General features: G+C 39.4%; 1 protein-coding gene across 7 annotated transcripts in view; it reads right to left on the bottom strand.

Annotated features, from left to right (window-relative positions):
* Positions 1–2,702: 2,702 nt before the first annotated feature.
* Positions 2,703–19,860, bottom strand: part of NEK1 (NIMA related kinase 1) — a 51,913-nt gene continuing 34,755 nt past the window's right edge. For all 7 annotated transcript variants that reach the window (XM_087737571.1, XM_087737574.1, XM_087737575.1 and 4 more), the window contains 11 exons: positions 19,547–19,781; positions 18,282–18,434; positions 17,426–17,617; positions 16,735–16,858; positions 16,433–16,515; positions 15,236–15,453; positions 9,819–9,973; positions 8,719–8,930; positions 6,413–6,546; positions 6,002–6,134; positions 2,703–4,133 (listed from right to left, as the gene is read on the bottom strand). In XM_087737571.1, the coding sequence (XP_087593697.1) occupies positions 4,120–4,133; positions 6,002–6,134; positions 6,413–6,546; positions 8,719–8,930; positions 9,819–9,973; positions 15,236–15,453; positions 16,433–16,515; positions 16,735–16,858; positions 17,426–17,617; positions 18,282–18,434; positions 19,547–19,781 (1,653 nt within the window). In that variant the 3' untranslated portion in view covers positions 2,703–4,119. The remainder of the gene's footprint in view (positions 4,134–6,001; positions 6,135–6,412; positions 6,547–8,718; positions 8,931–9,818; positions 9,974–15,235; positions 15,454–16,432; positions 16,516–16,734; positions 16,859–17,425; positions 17,618–18,281; positions 18,435–19,546; positions 19,782–19,860) is intronic.

Raw genomic sequence — 19,860 nt, 5'->3', positions numbered from 1 at the left:
AAATCAGTCATTTAGTCAGGGGCACGCTTCTACCCCACCCTCTGGCTGAGGGGAAGATTGATACGGAGTCCAGCCATACACAACATCATAACTGTGCTAAAAGTGTCATATTTTATTTCAATTTGCATCTAGTCATTTGGGAAAACTGGACACGCTGTGCCATCCTCCTGTCCCCCAGGAAAAGGAGGGTAAGGATCGCAGGACCGATACGAGCTGAGAAACTGTGCTCTCTCTAAAGGCTTCTCACCCGGTTGAGGAAGTTCTATAGATTTCTCTAGATTTTTGATTTCTAAGTTATTTGTGAATAACAACGTTTTGTAAACATATGAAGACTTGTGTTTATGTGTAGGGTCTTCAAAACGTGGCCTCGTTCAAGGAAATACTTACAAATCATAGGAACCGAAGCATTTCCACGCTGATTCAGGCTCGCCGTCTGCCAGCTCCAGGACCCGACCTAGAGCACCAGGTCGCCCCGCACCTTTCCAACCGAAGCGCAGTCTGCACGGGGGCCCGTACCCGCTGCAAAGCCGCCGCACCGTGTAAGTCGGCGGGGCGCCGCTGGCCACGGCCCCCCGCCGCTGGCCACGGCCCCCCGCCGCTGGCCACGGGCGGCCGCCGCGATGCTGCCGCCTGGCGGCTGGACGGCGGCACCGCCGCCCCACGACAAACCGAGGCCCGGTTAAGAACTGTCTTAAGAACTCACAGCTCAACTCTTAAGTCGAGGGCAGGCAGAGTTTTGAAAGGGTGCAGTTTCCTCTGCAAACAAACGTGGGAAAAAACCCCAATCTTACAAAAATATTTGGTAAGTTTTCAACGGATTCAGGCAAGGTTGTAAAGCTTTAGAACAACGGGGTTAGTAGAGAACGTGCGTTTGAATAAACACACAGCGTTTATGCACAAATCGGAGCAAGAGGGAGACAGAAGCACTAAAAGCTGAAATAAGAATTATTGATAAATGATGTAGATGTCTCAAGAGCACAGAGAGCCTTATCAGGAATACGGTACACAATATAGAACTTTGTTTCAATCAGCCATTCGCTTACCAGACCACAGAAATGTTAGCCCAACCACGCTGGCCAACCAGGTCATACGTTTTTCTGAAGTACCTTCTAGCAGTAACTTCAAATACACACCCAAAGTGCAGCAAACTGAAGAGCTAAAGCCCCTGCAGGCTCTGCTCTTCAAAAAAAGATTCTAGGCACCAGTGCTCGGGGTAGGATTACTGTACCTGTTCAGCTCAGAACAAAGCCAGGTAGCAGCCAAGAGTCCATCTTCCTGCCACCGCGAGGCCACGTTCTCTCCAGTTCTGCCTCGCTGCTGGGGTTTTACTCCTTTCTGTTAAAGGTCAGGAGACTCAAGGCGTGCATACAGCTGTAGGCAGCGCAGTTAGCCGGGAGAGGCCAGGGTCATCGACTACAATCATGGCTGCAGGGCAGCACAACAGAGGCGTTATGGGTTTGGTTTTCTGGGGTTGTGTTCTTTGGGGTCTGGGGAGGGGGGGGGGTGTCATTGGTTGGTTGGTTGTGGGTTTGTTTGTTTGTTCCCCCCCCCCCCCCCCCAAGATTCCTCATCTGAACTATAGTTGGTTTCAGAAGACTGAGTACAGGGACACAATGTGAAATACTTTACAGAGTACGTTTTGTGCCCAAAATGCTATTCTATATCTCAATTTGCTACTAGAATTACAACAGAAAATATCTTATAGTGAATGTAATACGAATACAAGCCAAATGCTCAACTCATTTCAAGAAGTTGTTACATACAGACCAATAAATCATCCTGAAGCCACACTGTCCTTGATGTCATTATAGTCTACAATAAATAGGGATTTAAAATTTCAGATAAAAGCATTTCTTTAGCAGACAAACTTATTTACTGCATCAATTCTAAATTAGCTCTTGAGGGATTTCAAGGATATCCAGTATTGGTTGGCAGGTTTGAAGATTATTCTTGAAAAGCTGTGCACAATCTACGCATATTTTTCAAGTCATTAATTGATAAAAAGCTCGATGTCTGTAAAGCTTGAAGTCTGCAGATTATGTCCATTTTTCTTACCAGAAGCAAGCCAGCACACTACATAAGAAATGAAGAATGTCAATAATGATATGATTTAAATTTCAAAAGAATTAAACACCCCCCAACCCTTAACTTCAGTAAGACTCTATCACCTTGAGAAAATTCAAAACCACAGAGCACAGAATATACCATTTGGTATATTTTCTTCTTTCCATATGGTTAATCTATATTCTTTTAAATCTAAAGGTTTTGGGTCCTCCCTGCCCCCAAAAGGTGGGCAAGGTATGATCTGAAAAGCAAACCTGAAAAAGGAAAATAATGCAGACTCAATCTTTATTACAGTCTTTAGAGTGTATTGCTAAATGTCATGGATGATGTAGCTCATGAAGATCATCTCTCTGAATAGATTAAAAGTGGAATGGAAGAGAAGCCTAGTGAGAAGCCCCCAAATTTACCGTGGAAAGTTTAAAAAAAGAAGGAGGAGGAGGAAGGAAAAGAGAAGCAGCACAGGACAGAACCAGCACTGTTTCCAACAACAATCCTATTTTCCCATCAGATGAGGCAAGAGGTGTTTGTCAACTAAATAAGGATATAAAAAAAATTAATGTATTACAGGCATTTATGATTATCCATTTTATTCTTATCACAGGTTCCCAGGACACAGCTGAAATAGAGTAAGTTTGGTCTACCTTTAAGAACTGGATGTGTTTAAAAAAAATTAACACTTTTCAGTGGGCAAGACTTTAATAACAACACCATAAAACAATTATACAAAAATCATGTACATATTTTGACAGTTCTAAATAATATATATATATATGTATTTGATTTTACTTTGTGGGAAAGTAACTTTTGACAGTTTTAGATTGTGACTGGCTGTAGCTGAAGAAAAAAAAAAGAAAAAAATCTGTTTTTCTCCAATAGGGCAGTTGGAAGTTTGACAGTACATCAGATTTGTAACAAGAGACTCATTGTATAGATAAGCCAATAAAGCTGTTCCAGAGATGATGACTGGGAAACAGCAGCATACCTCGTGTCTGCCCTGTACAGGACTGCTTTGACAGGAGGAACAAGGAAACGTGGGTCAGAAGAAACCTGTTTTTTCTTTCAGGGTGGTGGAATTCAAGCTACAAAACATGAGGCAAAAGATGAGAAGTATTACACAGCACTTGGGCCTGCAATATTTAATTTTCCCCTATGGCTGCTGGAGCCATGAGTGTAACAGTAAGAATTCAAAAACAAACTGGAAAAAAACCCACTCCTTTTAATTCAACAGCATACTATATTATCATTGACCAGATTACAAAATTCAGGAGAGCTAAATACTTGGGGGTTGGGGAAGGGGACGAGGAAGAAGAGTATTGGGGAAAAAAGTATTCTAGCTCCAGATGAATTTTACAATCTCAAAAAACCCCAGACATTTCAATGACGACTGAAGTACCAGTTTGCCTTGATTTAGAAACACCATTAAGATATTTCAGAGGACACTGGTTAAAAAGTGACAGAAGCCTTCAGCTTCAAAATACAATAATTTTTTTCTTAAGAAAACAGTGAAATACTCAAACTGGACCTCTAGATTAAGATGCTATTAAAATACAACCACGAGGGTCAATAAAAATGAAGTCATTTCTTTATGTAGGTGTAAAGAGAGGCTATTTTAAGTAGGTAAATGAACAGCTAGATGTGTAGTAATGCTTCCAGGTGCTTAACCGTACCAGCCAACTGTTGATATGGCAGAAATTCTGTTTTACTTTATAGGTCCCAGTTTTGTATCAGAATGCCTACAGGTATTCCTTTCTATATTTCTTTCGGAATTTGAGAGATTACAGGTTTGGGTTTTTTTTTGTTTTGTTGTTGTTTGTTTCTTTTTTAATTTTGGGCATCTACTATTTAATGAACACATATGCAAGTACACACGAGAAGTGTATAGGTATCTCATTTTAAAAAGGCATGTTTTTCCTCTTTTTCATACAATCAACATGCTTTTTTGAAGTCTTGCTTCTCCTGCCCCATGTTACATTCCCCACTACAATTTGCTATTCGGCTGTGCAGACTTCAAACGCCCATATGTAGTACGGCATCAAGGAATTTCCTGAGTCAGGTTTATTCATCATTATCTGTAAAAAGCAGGAGAGAGGGAGAGACAAGGTGAAAAGGACATATATTGAACAACATGTCATCTTTCTTGGATTTGTGAATTTAAGATGGATTCATCTCAAGTGGCCTGCTTCAGTTAGAACAATCCTCTTTATTAAGAGCAATATGAATTTTTTTCTAACTTTTCTTACTGGAGGAGTATAAAACTTCTGAGACAGAAGCTCACGAACATCCTTCTGACTGTCACTTGTCCTCTATTCACCTTTAGTAGCATAGGATTTTTTTTTAAATGTCTGAAATTTAAAGAACTACTTTAAATGTAGTTCTTCATGTATTTTAATACTAAAGTACTACCTGTACTATAAATGTCCGAAATGTAAAGAACTACTTTTTCTTTACGTTTTTGCATGCTACCACAGACTTGTAAAATACAGAATTAGAACTGAAGCTATTAAAAATAGCCACTTGTTAATCAGCATTTTGCAAGATGAAAGTCAGCTCATTTTAATAGGATTCACTCAGACAAGAGCTTAGAATTTGTATGCCAACATTTCAGCAAATTGCTGTTTAAGCCTTTTAGTACTAGTTTTAAAATATCCTTAAGGCAAAGTGGCAAGGAAAAGAAACTGGTAACACTAGAGTTACCATTTTTTTCTCGTTCTAGATTGCCAGTCCTTTGGACACTTGAAAAATGAGCTACTCCAATACATCTTCTCAATTCTGTCATTAAATCAATAAATAGTGGTTGAAAAATATTTTTTCAGACGCTTTTCTGTCATACTTCTATAACACAGCATGAAAACAACATGGTACTGGTTATTCTTACTGGGTGGTTCTCTATCAGTAGCAAAGAAAAATTGGGAAAACGTAATTTGTATTAGAATTTTACTTATTATGTTTTTAAAACTGGCTTTTAAGACTTCCCCCCCCAAGCATTTACATATAAAAACAATAGAAAGCCGTAATCTTAGTTGACCCTTTATTCACTGCTATTGCAACACATTTGTAAAAGAATTTAAAAGATGCAGAAAGTAGACATTGGTTACCATGCATTAGCATATTTTTTCCAAAATTGAAATACATTAAATAGTGATCATTGCACACATTCTGTGATTCTGTGATTTCTAAAGCCAATATATAATGCTTCTGATTTCTATAAAAATCATTAGAAATCTAAAATTACATAACCGCAGTTAAATTTTTGACATGAGAGAAAAAAAACCCACAAAACCATTTCTCATTGATAGTGGTCCGTGTGGTTTTTCATAGAGTGACTGAAAGATCTAGGGCTAGTAATCTGTGCTAAGCTAGGCAGGGCTCCCAAGCAAGATAAACGCTCTTCATGGATTACTGAGCCACCTGAAAACTAAGATGGATGGTACCTCCACATCAAGTTCTTCTGAAAAATGACAATTATAGGATAAAGAGCCACATGAAAGTTTCTTTTCAGAAAAGCAGTGATACTGCAACCCGTTAGAAGTAGAGTTTTGGAAAGAACAATATTATTTTCGCTAAAAAAATCATTAATTCTTAAGATAAAATTGTTTTTAATTCGGAAAGGTTTATTCTAGACTTCCATCTTCCCAATCTGCGTAACTGTTTTACAGAAATTAAATAATTATACTGCACCTTTCATAAGACAACTATTGTTACAGTTGACTGTATATGTACATACTGTTAAATCAGAGCGGTCAGCATGCATAGTCAAAGTTTGCCACATTTTGTTGCAGGAATAAAAATACCCTTTGTGAAAAAAAATTATTTTTATCAATTTAGCCAATCAATATAACAAAGCACAGATATGTTTGAGAAGTATATTGGAACCTATTGTATATGACCAAGAAAGAGCACAAGACGAGCCATAACTGCCAGGATACAGTGAGATTACCTTCTTGGTAGGCTCCGTCTGCCATTACTAGGTGAAGTATTTTGGCATACAGGTGTTTGTGTTCATTTCCAAGAACAGTCTGAACTATGGTTGAACAAATATCAATATTCTCGTCTTCATCTTCATGTATAGCCTGGGAGAAAGGACAATCCATGTTGCCAAAATGAAAATGGGTATAGAATGAAATAGTTCAAATTTCTTAAATGCAATTCATGGTTAAACCCAAAGTTTTCCTCTTTAATCCGCTGGCATGGCATTTTCTCTGTTAATATTTTAGTGTGTGGAAACAGAATAAAAGACTAAAGAATAAGCACTGATTCTAGTCACACAATGCAATTAGTTACTGGCACAGTAAACAGCCCTAGGTACTTGTTTCTTAAAACATTTTCCACTTGAGGTTATTCCACAAACCTTTATTTTCTCATAAACTTCAATGAATTTATCAAAGCCTATTTCCTGCTCCAGGTTATATCTCAACTCTTCCAAATGGCTGAAGATACTATCGCATTCTTCACATTCACTGGCAATCTCTCCATCACTATTATCTATAAAGAAAGAAAACAACAGTAAAAACCGCTGAGTTTTCCTACATTCTTAATGTTGTTTCTATGTCCCTGAACTCGATATCCACACAAACCTCTAAACGTAATGAAAGCAGGGAAGCCGAGGAGCACTAGGCGATGTTGGCAGATGTTCTGAACAACCTGCAAGGAAACAGGAACAGTCCCTTTCTTGACAGCAAAGGCAATCCGAATCCCAGCTGGGAAGCACCTAGCTACCTCCTCTAAACCCCCACTCTGATAGTTAGCCATAAGGGTATTCACACTGGAGGAAAACAAGGTATGGTCTTAAGGCAGACTTTTATTTAGCAAAGCAATGTTAGTAGGTCAAGTTCCATATGACCATTCCACGTATTTCTGAGGTGGAACTGATGCAGGGTTCAGTGGCTGTCCCACGCTAGGGAAAAGAGCTCCTTAATGAAACAGCTGTCTTCTAGCAGAAAATAAAGGACATGTATATTAAGAATCAGTTATTTCATTTCTGCACACAGATGCATCTTGTTCCATGGAGCGAGTCTAAAAAAAAAAAAAAAAAATAGTACCAATTTAGCTACACAGGCCCTCATCCGTTCATGAGTGCATCTCCTTTGTGTAGCAAGTTCAGTATTCCAATTGGTGCAATAAGATATGCGAGAGAAATCAAGATGATTTTGCTTATAGGCTACAGAAACCTTACAAATAGGTTGGTAACAGCCAAACATAGGTAAGTGTAACAAAAAAAGGACCTATTTCAAAATACAAGACAATCCCTATGTAAAATCCTATTATAAAATGCAAACTGCTTTTGCCCAAGAAAAATACTTCCTTAATTAAGTCTTTGAATTATGAAAGGACTTACCTATCCAGGGAAAAACATACACCTTTTTAGATTTCAGAGCTTATATTATCAAATCTTTAAAAAAATACATAGTATTGCCTGATAGGTCACAGACTTCGTGAGCTGGTATTAAAACTCTACTACTTTCAATTCCTATACATGACTAGTGTAAGGTATAATCCTGACCAAATCCCATCCCTGATTCAAGTATCAACAGTTACAGCAATAAGAAATTATCACTGCAATAAAAAGAAAAGTGGTATATGGGTTAAAAACCCTAGAAGACTTCTAATCCTGTGTTTAACTTCTGATCTTGAACAGATTTGGTTTCGAGTTCTGTCTGTTCCCCTGAGTTCTGAAGGCCTTCCTCCCGCCCCCAACAATGAAACCTGCTATTCTTATGAAATATCATGAATCTAGAAGGTGGGACACTGACACCAAATACAGTAACGCTTACAGCAACAACAGAATCACAGAAACAGATAGTACCGTATGTTATCGGCGTATAGCATCAGCACTGTCAAAAATGAAAGAAGACTGTATTACCCAAGTTTATTTTACCTTAAAATACTTATTGGAATGTATTATATAGATAATATCTTACAGGTATATTCACAGATCTTCAATTTGTTTAAAATGGTCTTCAATAAACCAAAATTACACAAAAGCTATGTTTTAGATTAGTTATTAATTTTCTACACCTTTTTATACCTATATTTCTAAATGCACTTTATTTTACAGCAGTAGTAAAGTAGTTATATTTCAACCAGAATTTAAAATCCAGAACTGAGACTTCAGGACACCATTGTGTATAGCTAATGCAAAACGCTAAAAGCAGTAATAAATTTTTCTGTCTCATTTTCAGTTTGACAGCATTAATAGCTATTCTGGGCTAAGGACAAGGTTAATAATTTCATGTTCCTTTTGACTGCCTGTTAAATTACTTAATTGTAGTGTAAGCTGGATCCCAGATACTCCAGTCATGTCAATCGCTATTTCTTTTTTACTCTTACGCTGCAGTCATGAATTATTCAAAACATACGATGCACACAGAGTATTTGATCTTCCTTGAAGACAAGTTTTAGACAACTGGAGAAAAAGTGACTTATAATCACTGGCTAACAAACAGCCAACATTTAATTTGCGACACTGGATGTTGCTTAGATGTCGACCTTAACATTCAGAAAGTCTAAATATTATCTGATTTTTTTTTTAAACTCCTGTATAAAAACTATTAGAGCTTTATTTCATTATAGGTATACGATGCAAAGACATTATTCTGTGTTTGAATTGTTAACATCAATAAATAACTTATAAAACAGGTATAATAGAAATTATACCTGACTGCCATTCTTCATTAAGTGCACTTTCACTGCTGGGGTTATTTTCATCTCCATCATCCAGCTCTGTACCGTTTGTTACGCATTCGATGACATTCGCCTTTAAAGTAGACTCCTCCTCTTCACTGAATTCCTCGCTAGGCTGCTCCCTAAGCAATTGTTCCATTGAGGCCCGGAGTTCCTGCAAATCTGTATCTGCCTCCCCAAACATACTAAAAGAAAGTGAGATAAAGTTTATACTATTAATACTTTACGAGACAAACCCTGGAGGAAGAGCTCATTTCTTTTGTTAAGCCAACAAACTGGGAAGCCAATGCAGCTGGAGGGGGGTGGGGCAGAAGAGACAAATATTTGTGTCCTCAGCCCGACATGATTACAGCACCGATACCATTATAGCACGCAAAACACAGGGAATACAGATTAGCTAAACGGATATGAGACCGTCTCGTAAAAAGATGATGATAGGTCCTTAATTCAACTGTATTAGTAAGGTAATTTCAAAATCTTTGTATTCGCGCAGTATTATAGAACCCTGGCAAGAATAACATTCCCAATCCAGACAAAAACGTGTCTGGAGCAAAAAGAGATCTAGATCTCATCAGAATAGATACACCAGATGGTTTTGTCCCTGCAGGCTACCCAAGCTGCCGGGAATAGTCAAAAGCCAGGGTCAGATTTTGAAGCCCCTGAAAGAATTTGGAGGACTTGCAGGACATCCCAATACAGCAGTAGAGAAGATAGATGAGCGAGATTCCCAGAACATATGAAGAAAGGAAATATTCAAGAAATCTTTATTTCTAGAAGAGCAGCAGCCATCAACTTTGATCTGCTTCAGTGGAATGCAAGGTGCAGAAGCCAGACAGAATAGCATCTTGGGTGCAATTTGGAAAGGAAATTCAGATGGCTATTGTAAGCAGTACATCCATCAGCTTCTCAATCCTCTGGAACAAGACTCAAAGTAAATGGGTGATTCAACAGAGGACTTTAAAAATTTCAGTAAAAACCCCATGCTGGTACACTGTGTAATTGTTAGTGTCTAACCCAAAACATTCTTGATCTAAGATGCCAGTTGTAATACTTGATAAACTTGATACACTCACATATCCTCAGAATCAGAGGGTCCTTCTTTGGCTTGCTCATCTTCCGTATCATCTATTTCAAGATTATGTTGATGCTGCACATCTGCTACACTGGGAACATCGACTAAAGTTCTGTACAGTTTGTAAAGATCCGGAAGCGAACATGTTCTCAACATCTGCAAAGGTAATAGAAAGCCTGTTTGGTAACAATACTAAAGACAGTCTGAGGTTACAAAATACTTTAAAATGAGATTTTTTTTTTTTTTTGGTCCTTTTTCATTTGGACGTCAATTTCAAAATACCAATGTGTCCAGCACAAATACTGTAATTGTTAAAAATCTGACATCTTGACTTTTGCCTCTACAGGTTACAGTGATTGAAAAGCTTTAACATCAACTGACATACAGATCTTGGTTTTGTGCAGATTTGGTTGTTCCCTTGACAGCTATCTAAAGAAAAGGAACATTGCAGCCGATAAATAATATCTATGCACAATTGTTTACAATGTATGTATGTCATTCGCTTACAGCTTAGAACCATTTTAAGTAGCTGGCAAAGGATAATTTTTTAAAATGACATTTTATTATTTCTCTAGGTTGGTCACTGAAAACAGTAACTTTTGTTTATGGTATATTTCAAGGCCGTTCCACAGTATTAGAAAGAAGCTCATCACAAAAGGTATTAGAAAAACGTTCAAATTACAACAGCAATTTGTTGCAATGGAAATAAAGCAACATGGAAACAAAGTAACTGTTTGCTCAGTGATCTACCAGATCTAAGATGTCTAAGAACTCCAAAAAATTACTAAATATTCACCATAGTATAATATAACAAGAAACAAGACCTAATCTGCACTAAGAAGTTTTACCAATAAGCCTAACCTTTCTTCAGCATAGCTCTGAATACATGCGTGTTCAGTGTTTGCTCCTAATGAAACCCCCTGAATTTTAATGAAAAAAAAAATAGTTCCTCAGCTGCAATTTATACCAGCACAGTGTATTCATATACATGCTCAAATATTAAATCTCTGTCAGCAGATGGCCAGAATATTATTGCCATCAAAGGAGTAACCACCCTTTTTGACCACTACTACCAAAGTGAAGGAACAATTAGAAGACTGACTTTACCCCATCATTTGAAAGTTGCCGGTATTTTTCAAAATGCTGCTTTCCCTACTAGCCTCCATCAAGAAATGGATAGAGTGTGAAGAAGTGTCCCTGAAGAATAGCCATAAGCAGGTTGAAAGTTTATGGGTAAGAATTAGAGACCGAGGCAACAAAGGGAGCCTTGTGGTTGGGGTCTACTACAGGCCGCCTGATCAAGGGGAGCCTATTGACGAAGCCTTTTTTCTTCAGCTACAGGAAGCTTCACACTCACAGGCTCTTGTCCTGATGGGGGATTTCAACCACCCTGACATCTGCTGGGAAAGTAGCACGGCAGGCAATCTAGGAGACTCCTGGAGTGCATAGACGACAATTTCCTAAGCCAGGTAACAGACAGGCCTACCAGAGGGGACACAGTACTGGATCTGGTGGTCACCAATGTAAGTGAGCTCATTGGTGGTGTCAGGATTGGAAGCAGCCTTGGCTGTAGCGATCATGCACTGGTAGAGTTCACAGTCCAGAAAGGTAAGGGTCAGGTGTAGAGTATAGTCGGGATCCTGAATTTTAGGAAAGCAAACTTCCAGCTCTTCAAGGAGTTAATCAACAGGACTCCCTGGGAAATGGCCCTCAGGGACAAGGGAGCAGAACAGAGCTGGCAGGTCTTCAAGGATGCTTTCCATAGGGCACCAGAGCTCTCAATCCCCAGGTACAGGAAATCGGGCAAGGAAGGGAAGAGGCCGGCATGGCTGAGCCAAGACCTGTGGGTCAAACTAAAGGCCAAGAAGAGATTACAGAGGCAGTGGAAGAAGGGATTGGTATCTTGGGAAGAGTACAGGGATGCTGCCTGGTTGTGTAAGGATGGGATCAGGAAGGCCAAGGCTAGGCTGGAGCTGAACCTGGCAAGGGATGCGAAGAAGAAGAAGAAGAAGGGCTTCTACAGGTACATTAACCAGAAAAGGAAGGTTAAGTAAAGCGTACCCCCTCTGATGAGCAGTAGTGGCGAGCTGATAACAACAGATGAGGAGAAGGCTGAGGTACTCGACAACTTTTTTGCCTCAGTCTTCACTGGCAATCTCTCTCCTCACATCTCCTGAGTCAATGGGCCATTTGATGGGGATCAGGAGGACAGAGGTCCTCCCACTGTAAGAGATCAGGTTTATGACCACCTAGGAACCTGAATGTATATAAGTCTATGGGTGCTGATGAGATGCATCCCAGAGTTCTGAGGGAACTGGCTGATGTAGTGGCCAAGCCACTCACCCCAATGCTTGAAAAGTCATGGCAGTCAGGCGAAGTCCCTGGGGACTGGAAAAAGGGAAATATTGCAGCCAGTTTTAAAAAGGGTAAAAAGGAGGACTCTGGGAACTACTAACCTGTCAGCCTCACCTCTGTGCCTGGGAAGATCATGGAACAGATCCTCCTGGAATCTATGCTAAGGCACATGGAGGACAGGGAGGTGATTCGGGACAGTCAGCATGGCTTCACCAAGGGCAAGTCCTGCCTGACCAACCTACTGGCCTCCTATGATGGAGTAACTACATTAGTGGATGAGGGAAAAGCTATGGATGTCATCTATCTGGACTTCTGTAAGGCCTTTGACACGGTCCCCCACAACATCCTCCTCTCTAAATTGGAAGGATACGGATTTGATGGGTGGACTGTTTGGCGGATAAGGAATTGGCTGGATGGTCGCATCCAGAGGGTAGTGGTCAATGGCTTGGCGTCCAGATGGAGAACAGTGACCAGTGGTGTCCCTCAGGGGTCCATATTAGGGCCAGTGCTGTTTAATATCTTCATCAATGACATAGCGGGATCGAGCGCACCCTCCGCAAGTTTGCAGACGACACCAAGCTGAGTGGTACAGTTGACACGCCTGAGGGATGGGATGCCATCCAGAGGGACCTGGACAGGCTGGAGAGGTGGGCCTGTGTGAACCTCCTGAAGTTCAACAAGGCCAAGTGCAAGGTCCTGCACCTGGGTCAGGGCAACCCCCAGTATCAGTACAGGCTGGGGGACGAAGGGATTGAGAGCAGCCCTGCCAAGAAGGACTTGGGGATACTGATAGATGAAAAGCTGGACATGACCCAGCAATGTGCTCTCGCAGCCCAGAAAGCCAACCCTATCCTGGGCCGCATCAAAAGCGGCGTGGCCAGCAGGTCGAGGGAGGTGATTCTGCCCCTCTACTCTGCTCTGGTGAGACCCCACCTGGAGCACTGCCTCCAGCTCTGGGGTCCTCAGCACAGGAAGGACATGGACCTGTTGGAGCGGGTCCAGAGGAGGGCCACAAAAATGATCAGAGGGATGGAACTCCTCTGCTATGAGGACAGGCTGAGAGAGCTGGGGTTGTTCAGCCTGGAGAAGAGAAGGCTGTGGGGAGACCTTATTGCCACCTTTCAGTACTTAAAGGGGGCTTATAAGAAAGATGGGGACAGACTTTTTAGCAGCACCAGTAGCGATAAGAAAAGGGGTAATGGTTTTAAACCGAAAGAGGGTAGATTCAGACTGGATATAAAGGAAGACATTTTTTACAATGAGGGTAGTGAAACAGAGGAACGGGTTGCCCAGAGAGGTGGTAGATGCCCCATCCCTGGAAACATTCAGGGACAGGCTGGATGGGGCTCTGAGCAACCTGATCTAGTTGTTGATGTTCCTGCCAATTGCAGGGGGGTTGGGCTAGATGACCTTTAAAGGTCCCTTCCATCCCAAAGTATTCTAGGATTCTACGATTCTGTTAGCGTACAGACCTGCCTACAGATAGGACACTAACTGTCTGCCCTGCTCCCTGCTAAAGGTTTCCTTAGTTTCTGGGTAAGAGCTGCAGCAGAGGTATGTTTGGGAAATTCCAGAAAGTTACATTTGCAGATACTGCAAAGAAGCACTGAATATTCTCTCGTTGCAACCAAATGAGGAAAAGGAATTTGTTGCTCTTTTTCATTAAGTCTACTGAAGCAGTAACACCACATCTGTTGCTCTTCTCCAAGCTCTCTGCTATTACACAGAGCTCACCTGGTACTGCATTAACAGTCCTGTGACAAACACTTGTGGCCAAAACACATGCCAAACATGCAGTAACAAGTGACGTACTGAAGCAGTTCTTATTGATACACTGAAGAACTTCATTATAAAGCATATCTATTACTTTTTAAATCTGATAAGGGTACAAAGAATGTTCATCTTGCCCCTGCTCAGAGGTTAGCTTTTCTGTAATCATTGTCCAACTGCCAGATAAACAGCTTCATAAACTAGGGAAGTTAACGATAGCCTAACTCTTGAGGAATCAACATTAGAGTCCTAAATCCATTTATGTGAATATATGGATCTGTGAAAACAGACACAAGCTTGTCAAGAAGCCTCGTTCTCCCACAGATGCAAACAGCCCTATCCTGATACTATGCTTCCTAGCAACACATCAACCAATAGATATTACTCAATATACAATTAATCATCAATAGAGCAACTTCGTTCATGCACTCACAAAAAAAGGCTGGGAGGCAAAAGAAGAAATGTTCTTCCTTATCCAGCATTCCACCACCTAGGAAATCCTTTACTACCTATTGACTGAATGCAATGCAGGTGTGCAAGTTTCCAGAAACCCTTGCCACCATTATTTGTCCAAAAAGCAGCTGCTCTTTTATGCACTTTCCACTTTAGAACCCAGGCAAGTATTGCACATCATTTAAGAAGTCTGTTTCATCTACTAGTTTAATGACTATTCTTACAATATTTTAAATTCACATCAAAACCACATTCCACCATCCTATGCTCATTTCACAGACTGTGAGCTGCCACTCAACCCTATACAGCTGGGCAGGAAACGCCTTCAAGAAAGCAGTTAGTTCCATTCACTCTTCTTCAGTCTTCGTGCTTCGCAGCCAGAACCTATGCTAGTTGGTTAAATCCTACAGGAAAAAAACCCAATCACTTGATTGCCAGAAAAGACAAGATACCTTTGCTGATCCGTTCAGTGTTTATGTTTATGATGGCAAGGTAGTGATAAGTCTGAAAAACTGCACAAAAGGAGAAAGCAGATGGGGGAAGTTCAGAATTTCCTCATGAACTCCCTCAGTTATGTCTCAGAGAAGTGGTGGCATTCCTCCACAAACACCCAGACATAGAATGCTGAATGGTGAAACCAGAGACTCTCACTGGTGTGTGAGTCCTGCTGATACAATGAACGCTGTGCGGTCGCACTGCAGGGCAGCCATGGCTAGACAAATACAAACACCTGCTCAAACTGTTGTGCCATCCGTTCTGGCCTCATTCAGCCTCAGCAAGAAAATAAGAATAATATTACTGTATAAAAACAAGTATTCCTTTTCAGTTTTTTAAACTTGCCTTTGGGTCGTTTGCATCGAAAAGCCCTGTAGAAAGTCCAATCAACAATGAACTTTTGCCTTTATTTTTTGCTGGTGATACGGAACGTGAACGAGGTACAAAAGACTCTTCCTGTGAAGACTGAGCTGACAGAACTGGTGAGGCTGTTGGTACAGCTGGAGGCTGTATTACCCTCTGGAATAAGGGTTCAGGTTGCACAGAGTCACTGGAACAAGTTTCTGATGTAGTAAAAGAAAGTCCGTTACAAATCTAAATAGATTAAAAACCCCAAGCTCTCGAGCAAAAGGTAACTAAAATGAATAAAACTAACTCATTTCTGTTGTACAATTAAAGGGGAAAATAGATAGGACTGTAAAAGTATTAAAATCTCTTTGGAATATTTTAGTAAATACATTATAATGTGAAATTCTCCCATTTTAACTTTTTGAGAATACACAGCCCTCAGCTATAGCCTATTCTATTCTCATGCCTTCTAGTTTCTTGTTATCCAGTCCTGAAATTATGGTGTCATCCATTTTCATCTGTTTCTTCTTGCCTTACACTAGATTTCTTCAAAGCTATCTCAACATAGTTTTCCCCAAACACTGGAAAAAAAAAAAGCCCAGTGTGCTTAAGCCACCCATAAATAGATGTGATAGTATCATCAACGATACTTGACACTACTGCTGATGTATTTTTTTATTCTACTATAAAATATGCAGACCTTCTGAAGTTACTTCAAAGACCTCCAAGAGCAAGTAATTCTTCTATGCAATAAAGATAAAAGATTATCACTAGCAGCTGCTTAAAACATTTTTTTAATCCAAGCTGCAGCTCAATATTAATTTGAGATGTCTATAAAACAAAGCAATGCTTTTAAGTAAAATAACCAGATTTCATAACATTTTAAATAGTAATTTTAAAAGTTCATAACATTCAGAAACTTGACATTCACTTTTAAGTACCAGTGTGGGCCATTGCCCTGTTCATCTATACACAGTGTAACTTTGTTGTTACATGCTTTCTTCCAAAGTGGCAAAAATAACACCCACAATTTGTCTTCCTAATCTATCAGAAATTTGCTTTTTAGAAGTATGAAGTAAAAAAGAAAATGAAAACAGAAAACTTGCTCTTTTGGGGTTAGTGAAGAAGTGAGAAGGGATGGCTCAAGTACTCCATACTGCCAGCTACAATAAACAAAACGAGACTTCAGCTGACCTTCTGGAGCTTCCTTTTGTGGTTGCACCTTGTCAAGCGCTACTTTCTCAGAAGCTGCCTCATTTCTTCTGTCATGTTGTGCCCTATTATAAAATACCACATCCAGGGGAAACACCATGTAAAAATAGTCATTATTCAACCGAAAAAAATCCTCAGCCACCAAGTGCAGTAAAACTAACATGGCAGACAAGCAACGAAGCTTTAGCTAAGCTTAACATTTTAACTGATGTATCTAAATCCTACTCAGTTAAAGCTACTTGTTTCAACTGGAGAGAGAAGGATCAGAAGAAGAGAGTACTTACTTATCCTCTTTCTCTTTTACCCACGCTTCATTAACAGTGATGGGAAATTCCTTGCTCTCCTTACTCTGGTGCTTTTTACTTTCTTCTGTTTCTTCCAACATCTCTGCTTCCAAATCATCAGGCTCTAAAATTAATAAAGTCATATACGTCGTTAAAAATTAATCCCAACCAAAAAAAAAAGACAGGAGTGACTATACATCTTAAGATTAACTTAAATCCTTCAGCTTGAATAATTTTCTGCATTTTGCAGAAACAACTTCAGTTTTGTAACCCCAGAGCTAAAAGTCTGTTTCTGATACAAGAAAAGTATCTTAATGCTCCAGCGAACGATGTCTTCTAAAAACCTCAGTAACGTTCCGCCAGACTTTAGCAGGGTGCTGGTATTCCAGCACAACTGATGGGGAGAAACAAACAAAAAAGCCCAACAACAACAAAACTGAAGCACTTTAGAATTCCACTTGTATTCTAGAGAGTTTTCTATAGGCACACAAAAAAAGGTTCTGGAAATTTACAAAATACATTAGTGAATCAAATTACAACACAGGCATAGAAAGCACTTGGTCCTACCTAAAAGGCATTAATGAAAAACTGCACATTACTTATGGGAAGAAATAAAAGTACACAGGATCATTACTTCCCTCACTGAATTGGAAAACAGACTGTAATTAGAATTACTAATGAAATGACTTACCATCCAGCATAACAGGTTTGCTCTGCACCTGGGTAGGTCCAGCTCTTTGAGATTCTTCTGGTATAGTCATGTCAGACTCCGTGATACCAACTGGTACTGAAGACTGAGCTCCGACTGTAGGAAAAGCTTTCTCTTCCTTCTCCTCTTTTACAATTAAGGACTGATGATCTCCTTCAAGAAGTTCTGCAGTACCTAACACAAAATTATGCTATTATTTAAACAGTGCTTTGACACAATTTGATAATAAACTACAATGTGACTACAAGGTAAGTTAAGAGGTTTTGTTTCTTTACAGGAAAACAGAAAAGTTTTCATGCTTTTATTATAACTATTATGAAGAGGAAAGCTAGAAATATTAAAATTTGAATTTTATTTGCTACATTATGATTAGTACAAATTTATACTTGGAATAAACATAGTCCTTTTGTCCTTGGAAAGGACAAAAAGCAGGAGTTGACTAGAAAAAAAAAAATCCACTGATATGGCAAGTCACATGCTAACAAGAAGGTTATAGGACCTATGTAATACAATATTCAGTTGATGACATCCTTTCAAAAAAAGACTTGTTTCTATCAATAAGCAAAGTCCAAGACTTCTCAACAAAATGAATATCCTTTCTTTTCAGCACATCCTTCTTAATTTCTTACCACTTCACAGAGTTTGAAATATTTTCATGTCTTCCAGTATCAGCTTGTGCTGATAATTAGAACATTTAGAACTGAGGCAACATCCAGAAGTGGAAAGCAAGAGCGAGGACAGAATACACTTCTATGACTTCCAAACTGTTCTCAGTAGACAAACCGGCAATCTGGCACTTCCTACACTTTCAGTGCAGATAATTACCAGCTGTGCTTACCATTTATTACATCTAGTTCCTCAAGGAGGTCGGTTTGCAGCTGCAACTCTGCTTCTCCAAGGATCTTCAGGACTGAATCAGTAGGGCTTTTGCCCCAGACTTTTCTGTGGGGTTCTCCAATATCTAATCTAATTACTTCCCCCAGAGTTTGTCCTGTCAGGACACAAACAAGAATATAGAAACTTTTAGAAATTAGAAACTTGCATTCACTTTCTACATAATGAACAAACAAACCAACCCCCACAAAACTAAAAACTACAAAGCCAGGCTCATGCCACCTCACCCCAAGGCAGCCAGCCTTAAGACTGTCCTCAAACATCTAGAGCCTTTCCTCTGCCAATTCCATTTAATAAGAGGAGTTATTCAATGCCAGTTAACATCTGCAACTTCATAGCAGCAGGATATCTTTTCAGCAATTCAGGCACTCCAAAAGAAAACAGTATGAGTAATGTTTAAAACTGGCATGAGATGGCCTTAACTTTACCTGAAATGGGAAACTAGAAACTCTCTTGTCTTGCTATCCTTTGACATTTGTTTCTGTTATTTCTCACTCCAAGGAAAACAGAGGATATAAAGCAACAAAGAATAATAGAGCAAAAGAAGTTTCTTCATCTTCTAATATCCTAGTGATGTAAAACTACTATGCTATGAAGTAAGTCTGTCACATTCTCAGTGATTACTTTTTTCTACAATGTGAAACAGACCCTTAATAAGACACAGCAAGACCAGGAAAAAGGTCTTCCGTCCAAAAGCCCGGAGAAGGCAGACAGAAAATTTGAAAAGACAGGCTTGATTTAAAAAAAGAAAAAAGCTAAGATTGATGAAGGATGCAATAGAAGTAACAGATATAAATTGAGAAAACCCTCAATTTTTATTGTCCTACTGATAACACAAAAGGATTTTGAAGTTAAATAAGAAACTTCCATATATTTTAAGTGCTTTTTATTCTCTGTGTTAAATTAGTGCCTATTTAAAAGACACAAAGAAAGCTCAAAGAAAGTAACCATTCATTTAATCAGGTAACTATTTGTTGAAATTAGGAAATTATTTGTTGAATCTCCTGCAGGCCAATTAATTACTCAGCCTGTGCCTTATTCCTTATCCAAGGGAATACATAACCACCTGCTTTTTAGAAACAGATGATACGCAACTGATAACAAGATGATAATAATAATAAAAAAAAAAAGAGTACTTCCTTTATAAAAACAGACACTACATACGGTAAACTGATTTACTAATATCATGGTGACAAAAGAAGTACTTACGGTCTGTTTCAGAGAGAGAATCTTCCATTGATAACTGAGCTAGAGGAACTACCAACTCAGATGCCCCAGATTCCCATTTTTTGCGATCTCCTGAAAGTGGATGGTCACCTTCTTGTTGTTCCTTACCATCTTCAGACCCAGCTGATTCAGAGATATTTTTACACTCCTTTTTTCCTTTCTCATCTTCTTGAGCTTTAAGATTTTGATTTAATCTTCTCAGTATTTCTCGTTTATTCTGAAATAAGGGGCAACATATATCACTTAAAATAGTACTTTCTTAAAAGGAAAAGAAAACTAAGTCAAACCGAACATGA

Source organism: Nipponia nippon, unplaced genomic scaffold (genome assembly GCF_047370975.1).
Source record: "Nipponia nippon isolate SJK-2023a ecotype South Korea unplaced genomic scaffold, ASM4737097v1 scaffold_6, whole genome shotgun sequence".
In the NCBI taxonomy this organism is placed as follows: domain Eukaryota; kingdom Metazoa; phylum Chordata; class Aves; order Pelecaniformes; family Threskiornithidae; genus Nipponia; species Nipponia nippon.
The sequence above is the reverse complement of the archived record's forward strand: the minus strand, read 5'-3'. Positions and strand labels throughout refer to the sequence as shown.